Raw genomic sequence first — 8904 nt, forward strand, 5'->3', positions numbered from 1 at the left:
TTAACTATGAAATAACGTAGATTGCCAATGTAACGCTACAGGTTATATTTTAAATAAGCTTTTGTGGAAAAAAGATACCACTCTTTACCTTAGCACATTCTTAGAAATCATGACATAACACTGATAACTGTGAAGTTTCCCTGCATTTTGACCACAAACCCTATATCAAATAAGCCATAAATACAACCAATACATCTGTGACTTAAAACTGAGTCGAGTTGTAATAACATTATATTTTTCTGGTAACTCAAAATTGCTATCTGAGGGATGATTTTGAAGGCTTAAGTCTCCTTTAAAAGCATCTAGGGAAATTTAAAATGATGTCTTTTTTTTAAAATAAATATTCCTATCATAAACACAGATATTCAAGGTCACTAAACTAATCACGGCATTGTGCTCAAGGCTGAGATAATTCTTTTTAAAACAATTAATTCTACTCCTCAAAAAGACTCATCTCCAGTTAGTTGTAAGATTCAAAATGAGAAGTCTCTGCATAGAAGTCAACTGACGATTTATGAAGAACTGAGACATTTTCCAAAATCTACAGTGCTGTGACTGCAAGACATGCTATTTCTATAGTGTTTCTCAACAGGAGAAAAATTATTTAAAATTAGTTTCTCTGTAAGTGATTCAATAATCCAAACTTTAGATTCAGATATCTAATTCACCAGAAATCTTACTTTTATATACCTTTGAGTAGCATAAGCTTGAAATTTGAAATTTCTAGCAGCATTTGATTTCCATAATAGAGTTAGCCCATCCGTATAACTTTAAATACAAGCATTAATTTTTCTTCCTTGGAAATAAGTATCTGTGGGATATCTCCAGCATAAAACAAATAATCCTATATTATTGACACAAAAACTTCCTTGGCATAGTAACTTCCTTCACAATGATTTCAGCTAATTTACTAAGGAAACCACTAGATGTTAGGGGTGCTTGCCACTTTACTCTGTATTATTTAGGTTATGCAAACTAACTCTGGATTTAAAATGAATAAACCAAATTTACTTACCAAGAATGACTTATTCTGGAACCCTCAGGTTATTTTAGTTTTATATTTCTACAATATTAATGCCTTAGCTTGAAGGTTACAGGAGTACATACTGTTAAATTTGACCTTTGATCTAGAAAATGAGCATCTTTTTCATGTCAGCAATAAGACTTTCATAATTATCAGGACTGATTGCAGATTGCAGTGAAGCAATACCCTTAATTTCTTTAACAATGTTGGTCCTTGATTTCTTACTCTACATAAAAAGTACAACAAGGTAGACATATTTAATAACTTTTTTCATATTACTGTCACTAAGTATTTTACTCTTAATTACAAAACTAATGAGCTTTCTACACTATGCTTTTTGCTAGACCTATCACTTATTTCCACTAACTTTAGTGCTAGACTATAACGTAACATTTCTACCCTAGGTGGGACTTACAATCATTGAGTGGTTTGTACTTTTAGCACAGAGTAACTATAAACCTGCAGCTACATCATTTCACCGCTAGATGGGCTTGTGCACAGGTAACGTGAAATGGGGCGTGCAGAAGATAAAGACAGTGTGATGTTAAGAACAGATGTTGACTGGGTTTGACAATATTGCAGGGACAAAGCTGCCACACAGCAAAAGCTCAGACTGCCTGTTAATTGTCAATAAAATGATGTTGTCTCAATTACTGAAATTTCTCCTACTGATTCATTTCATAATGCAGAGGAGATAGGTTAGCTAGTATAACAAATAAAAGCAATAAACAGAGTCAGGTGCTAGTATGTTACATGTAAATTATTTAATGTTTGACTTTGTGCAAGCTGCTTAACCTCCTGGGACTCAGTTTCTTAGTCTATTAAAAACTGGAGGAACTAGACTAATGGTAACACCTACGGGATTGGTGGCTTAGGAGGGCATTAGTTCTCCCATAATCTTTAATAGGAACCTTTAGTAATCCTAGAATACTAGTTTAAAAGGTGTACTTGTTAGGAAAAATGCACTTCGATGCATATCTGGTATCTGTACCTAACTTCTTCCCCACTGAAGACAACTTAAAACATTCTGATGTTGCCACTGCCACTGCTCCAGCCTAAAATGAACTCCAAGATTCTCTTTTTTTTGAAACAGAGTCTCGCTGTCTCCCCTGCTAGAGTGTAGTGGCATCATCATAGATTGTTGCAACTCAAACTTCTGGGTTCAAGCAATCCTGTCTCAGCCATGCGAGTAGCTGGGACTATAAACACCCACCACCACACCCAGTTAATTTTTTCTATTTTTAGTAGAGATGGGATCTCACTCTTGTTCAGGCTAGTCTGGAACTCCTGACCTCAAGTGATACTTCCTGCCTCAGCTTCCCAGAGAGCTAAGATTACAGGTGTGAGCCACTGTGTGCCACCGAACTCCCAAGATTCTTTAAATTAAGCTCTGGGTTCTCTTTGTATGCAGTACTTTTGCATGAATAGGTAACATACTTAGATGCATTAACTCCTGAAAACTATAATTAAAGCAGATAATGACAATGTGAAATATTGACTATTTATACATTCATATTTGTCTGCTTGGAAATCACTGACAAAACCTAATGGATGAACAGGGAAAAGTGACGAGAAGTGAACTGAAGATGCTGATTAGGTATAGTAGAAAAAGCAGGATAATGAATAACAACATAGTTAGAAATAGGGAATGCCTATTTAGATACTCCAAGGAATCTAAACTTACTGCTTCTGCCTCTTGTTCTTTAACACTGTAACAGATACTCAGTAACAACTAAGACAAAGCCCTCCATATAATTTAGAAGTATACTGGATCAAATATGCAAAGAAAATGATGGCTTACTAATAAAGAAGTCTGTATACGTGTCATAGCAGTATACCTTTTAACTCAGCAAAGTTTGCTAATGCGTTGAACTATCTTTCTGGAAAACATGCCTGTCAAAGTCCATTAAGTATCTGTCTGAAAGTATACCTTGCAAAGTTCTCTATTTTGTATTTCCTAAAGGTATTGTGCTTACGTAAAAGTGAAAGTTTCTAACATTCAATCTAATATAGAATAGTAAATATGAATAAAATTTAAATAAATATAAGAAAAGGATTTTATTTCTAATCTTAATCTCTTCTAATGAATTATTGATTCAAATTGCTGATTTCATTAAATGTTTCACCTCATATTTACTAAATATCAATCATGGTATTTTTTCTTCCCCTGAAGAGTTTACATTTCTTGAGAAATACAATTGATAGCCACAGTAAATATGGTTTTCTCAATTTTTTACCCCACTTGAACTAGTTATTCTGTTTAAAAAGAAAAAAATAAGCCCAGGTACTTAAGTCTACAAAGATGGTAAAACACTATTATTTTAACAAACCAACTAGATGTGACTTTTTTTTACTGTCTTACAAAACAGTATGTACACTGTGATCCCAATTTCAATTTTTAAAATATGCATAAAGAATGGAAAGATATACATTAAAATGTTGGCAGTCATTTCCCCTGATTATATCCATTATTTTTCTTTTTTTTTTTAGCATTTTCAACAAAAAACCTGAATTACTTCTGTATTATTAGACATCATTGTTATGTTAGGTGATAGAAGAATATATAACCTATTACAAAGATATTTCTGTAAAAGTACAGTGCTGTATATTAATGAAATACATCAATTTGATTTCCAAGAAAATAGTCTGAAGACTACAACTTTCTCAAAATGTAAAGTTGTTTCCTGTACAAGGACTCACTCTACTGGTGACAAAGAGAATATATTTATTCTGACATTTCTGAACTAACTGCATACTTTCCACAAACACTAGAGGGCAGGGTTTTCTCCATAAAACTCAATTTCACTTACATTAGTGTGTTTGTATATACACACAAACACACATTTGTATATACATACAAACATACATTTGTGTGTATATACACACAAACATACATTTGTGTGTATATACACACATTCATTTGCATATTTCAAAACTATTTTTAGGGCTGTATTAACAAATACATAATTTAAGTCTCTAACATGACACCATCTCATGTTAAAACTAAATGACTAATAAACCCCTTGAAAATTGAGGCCCTGCACTACTGGTTTAATTTAATAAAAACTACAAAGATAATTTTTAAAAAGTTGATTAAATGCCCTCAGAATTGCAGATCTTTAAAAGGACACTGAAATACTTTTCTCTAACCCCAAAAGCTTCTCGTATCTATGAAGCTTATGAATTGTGGTGGTGCTGGAATAAAAACTGAGGGAAAACGACATTCCAGGAAGAAAGAACAGCAAGAATAAAGTCATGACATTTCAAAATTGTATAATTTATTTGGGGGATGCCAAAGTAATTTGGTATGTGACTACAGCATAGGGTATGTTGGGGAAATAGCTAAATCAGAAAATAAGGGTGGGGTCAACTGAGTAAAGATTGTTCTGCTATACTTTGGAGTTGGACTTTATTCTGAAGCCAATAGGAAAGCCATGGAAGACTTTTAAAGAGAAAGCTGTCACTAGATGTGTTTTTAGAAAGATAGCAGTATAGTTGTTCCTTGTTATCCACTGGATTGGTCCCAGGATCCCCCACAGATACCAAAATCTGTGTATGCTCAAAGTCCTTTATATAAAATGGCATAGTATTTGCCTATAAGCTACACATATTCTCCTGTACACTTTAAATCATCTCTAGATTCCTTATAATACCCAATACAGTGTAAATTCTATGTAAATAGTTGTTATACTATTATTTTTTATTTGTATTACTTTTTACTGTTGTATTGTTAATTTTTATTATTTTTTCCCAAATATTTTTGATCTGTGGTTGGTTGAGTCCATGGATATGGAACCCAAAGATACAGAGGGCTGACTGTATACACGGTGAATTAGAAGAGAGAGAGCTTAGAAGATTGAAAACCAAGGAGTCAAGTACACTGACCAATGCTTCATGTAGTAACAGTACAAAAACACGGGTGGTGCAAAAAAGAAGCCTTCCAATGATATTTGAAAAGGCAGAAAGGACTGGACTTGGGAAGGAATAGATACAATAAATAAGGGTTTGTGGTAAGTGAAATGGGTGAATACTGATGTCTTTGAGACGAAGACTAGAGTTTTAATCACTCTAAGTGCAAAGTGCTTTCTGAAATCTAGGTAACAAAATCTATTAAATAGGTAGAAACACAGGGCTGGAATTCAGTGAAGTGAGTTATAAGTGAAAGAAAAAATGACATTAAATTTTTCTGTGACTTATGAAATGTCTCATTACACTAAAATCATATCCCTTGTTAAAGTAATTGATCATTTTTTAAAAAAAACATTACATTATCTAGATATGGAATTTAAAATATTATTCTCCATATATCTAAAGGCTGAGCCCGCAAGCTTAAAAACCTTGTGTCATTTGTGTTTTATGAAGACTAGAGCCTTATCATATCTCACAAATAAGCAGCCTCCTATTTCTATGTATTTCAGTATTTTTAGCAGTTGAAATGGTTAAAAACAAAACGAGAAACAGGAATACTTACTTGAACCTGGCAGGTGAAAGAGGAGTAGGGGGAAACATTCCTGGTTCAAAAGAATCAAAATAAGTCACGGTCCAAGAAAAGCTGCAACAGGAGAATCCAGCAGTTAGGGATATTATAAGCAGAGTCCAGAATCCTTAATGGGAAGAGAGATGGGAAAAACTTAAATTATTAACAGCAAAACAATTTAGAATAAACCAGTATTCTCATGTTCAGATCATGTATATTTTTGATCTTCTCAACTATATGGAACCGGGATAAGAGATCTGAGCTTAGTACAAGCTAACTCATGTAGAAATATAAATGACTAAAACACAACTAGAAGTCATATCATTGAATCTTTTAATTATAATGTAATATGTGGAAAGGAGGTCAAATTCAACTTAATATAACATCTTCAGTTTTATAAAATTCAACTATAGAAAAAATGGTCAAAATATTTCACTCTTAAGATGTTCTGACATTTTTCAATCAATTTCAATCTATTTTGGAGAGCAGTTTGGCAGTATCTGTTAAAATAATATATGTACATATCTCTTAATCAAGTAATTCTACTTCCAGATATTTGCCCTAAAAACATACAAACCTGTATAAAATGATGTATACACAAGATTACTCTCTGTGGCTTTGTTTATAATAAAGATTAGAAACAACCTAAATGATCAACATTAGAGGGATAAAGTTGGTTTATTAAGTACAATCATAAAATGTAATACTATGCAACTATAAAGAATAAGGAAGCTCTTTATGTACTGATATATTATAAAAAGATCTCCAAAATATACTGGTGAGCCAAAAAATCAATGTTCAGAACAGCAATAAATACTTGTATAAAGGGGGAAATTATGTATTATGTATGTGTGTTATACATATGGAGAAATGAATATACGTTTTACTTACATATTAAAATTTCTGCAAGGATATTTTAAGAATTTAACATTGGCCCTCTGTAGGGAGAGGAAACAAGTGGTTGGGAGACAGGAGTGAGAGGAAGCCTTTTCAGTTCACTCTTTTATACTTTTTGAATTTTGACCCATATGACTATTCTACTATTCAAAATATTAAATGGAAAAGTAAACTTCTAAAAAAATCTCTAGTCGAGCAATCCTTTTTGAATAGGGGAGGAGCAGGAAGTTGTATCAGAATCTTTGTGGAAGCACTTTCGAACTGCCTCCGTAAGACAGGTTTCTGAAGAGTACGTATTCCATGCCTCAGAAACACAGGAAGGAAAGGTTGAGAACACGAGAAGATGACTTACGAATTATCAAATTTCCTGCCTACACAAAACGATCCACCAAAGGAGCCTTTATTTTAACTAGAAGCAGGTAAGAAATAAATGCAGTGGACAGTGTGTAAACCATGTGAAGTCTAGTAACAGACTTATAAAACTGCTAAAATACAAAGAGCAATTAAGCATTAACAAAATGTGTGGTAAAGTATTTCTGAAAGATTAACCTATTTTTTTTCTCTGATAGTTCCCTTTCCTTTCCTTTCTTTTAAAGAGCTAATGGGCTCTGTGTTCACTGCCCCAGAAGAGGGATGTGGCAAAGCAGAAAGGAGAAATAGCTTGAGTGTTTTTTTATTTTTATGTTGCAAAATAATTACAGGAACACAGTGTATCCTGCCTGAATAGATAGCAAAGACAATGAAATGATTGTGGTATAGTATGTTTGCATGAGACTGAAGCAGGAAGACTGCTTGAGGCTAAGAGTTTGAAAGCAGCCTGAGCAACATAATGAGACCCCCATCTCTAAAAAAAAAATTATATGGACTACCAGCTACTTGGGAGGCTGAGGTGGGAAGATAGCTTGAGGCTAGGAGTTTCCCTGGGCGATATAGCAAGACTCTATCTCTTAAAAAAAAAGGTCCGTGTGGAACAGGGACAAAGAGGGTGAGGGGATTATCTATCGGTGAGAAAGATTTTTCTGGTTTGAAAAAACCATGTTGTATGTGTGTACATGGGGAGAAGGAGGAGTGCTGCTGCGGCTTCCTGGCAAAGCCATCTATAAGAGGCCACCCAAAACCACACACGGGGTATAGCTGTGTACAGTGTCTTAGCAGATGGGCCCCGGACCAAGCCTGCAGATGACTTTGCCCTAAGTGAGGCATAGGAACAGCAGATGGTCATGTGGCTGGAAGTTGCTACATCTGAACGGCCATCCTGACCAGAATAAAAGATGTTTCAACATTCAATTGAGCAAATGTCTTGAGAATCAGCCTGGCACAGCATCAGCCTCTAGAACCTTAACCTAACCTGGGATTGGGTGGACAGAAGCTGGGTAGAGACTAAGGTACAACTTTCCTCTCAACCCAGTAAGATAAGGGGTCAAAACAGAAATGAGATTTAGAGCACAACTAAAATTTATGTATTGCTATATTGCCAAGTAGCTGTTAATTTGCTATTATTTAGATGAATATCTGTAAAGAGGGTAGAAAATAATTGACAAGCTAACTCTAAGTTTAAAATCAGATGTTAAGTTTCCAGAACAAAGATGGTAATCAACTCAAGAAATATCAAGTATTTGAGTATGGGGACTGCTATGGAATGATGAAACTTCTAGATACCTAAAAAAGTGAAGACACAAAATAACATTTAAAAATAACCAAATGGGAGGCTTTCTAAAGCCCAGCAAGATTTTTCATTCAGGTTCTTTAATGGCATACCTGTCAAATTTAACACAAGTATTCTTGAGTTTTTCCAAAATGACCACTATTACACAATCTAAGTGTTTGCCTCACATTGGGCATCTCAATTATTTTGTATTCATTTTAAACTAATCAAAAGTTATATCACAGATAAGCAAGGAAACGGTGACAGGGCAAAAACAAGTGGTCTAGAAGTGCTTATGAATCTGAAAACTACTCAGTTCATTTATGAATAAGCAGAAAAGCCACAGAAGTTCATAACTCCCAACAACTAAATTTGTACAAGTCAGTATCTCCAGAATCCTGAAGCTAAAAATTTAGGGTAACTGTTTTATAATGAAAGCATATAAACATGAAGTTAAATTCTTTCTTTCCCCAATTCACCAATTCCATTTTTAAAAACAATCTGCTAAGAGTTCATTGTGCATCTTTCCAAAAATTATATAGCTATCTAAGTAATGTAGGTACATATGTGGGGCTAGTTAAGTACAAAAATATAAATATTTTTTCAGCTTATTTTCCACAAATAGGATTCTCATCAGAAAATTTGTTCTGCACACTTTTTTCATGTAACATTCTATGTTAGAGATTTTTATATCAATACACACAGCCACAGTTCTATTGTATACTTTTATTATTCCAGTTTTTCACTATTATAAACGCTACAAAGAACACTCTTGTAGGTCAGTGTATAGTTGTACAAAGATATTTTACAAATTTCCAGAGGAAGAACTGCTGTCAAAGGACGTAGGCCTTTAAATAAGTA

At 33.9% G+C, this 8904-nt stretch overlaps 1 protein-coding gene across 1 annotated transcript in view; it reads right to left on the reverse strand.

Annotated features, from left to right (window-relative positions):
* ARL6IP6 (ADP-ribosylation factor-like 6 interacting protein 6) overlaps positions 1 to 8904 on the reverse strand; it is a 29249-nt gene that overhangs the window by 14945 nt on the left and 5400 nt on the right. Inside the window, exon 3 of the mRNA XM_012659339.1 lies at positions 5496 to 5628. Coding sequence (XP_012514793.1) covers positions 5496 to 5628 — 133 coding nt within the window. The remainder of the gene's footprint in view (positions 1 to 5495; positions 5629 to 8904) is intronic.

Source organism: Propithecus coquereli, unplaced genomic scaffold (genome assembly GCF_000956105.1).
Source record: "Propithecus coquereli isolate 6110/MARCELLA unplaced genomic scaffold, Pcoq_1.0 Scaffold118, whole genome shotgun sequence".
NCBI classification, from domain to species: Eukaryota; Metazoa; Chordata; class Mammalia; order Primates; family Indriidae; genus Propithecus; species Propithecus coquereli.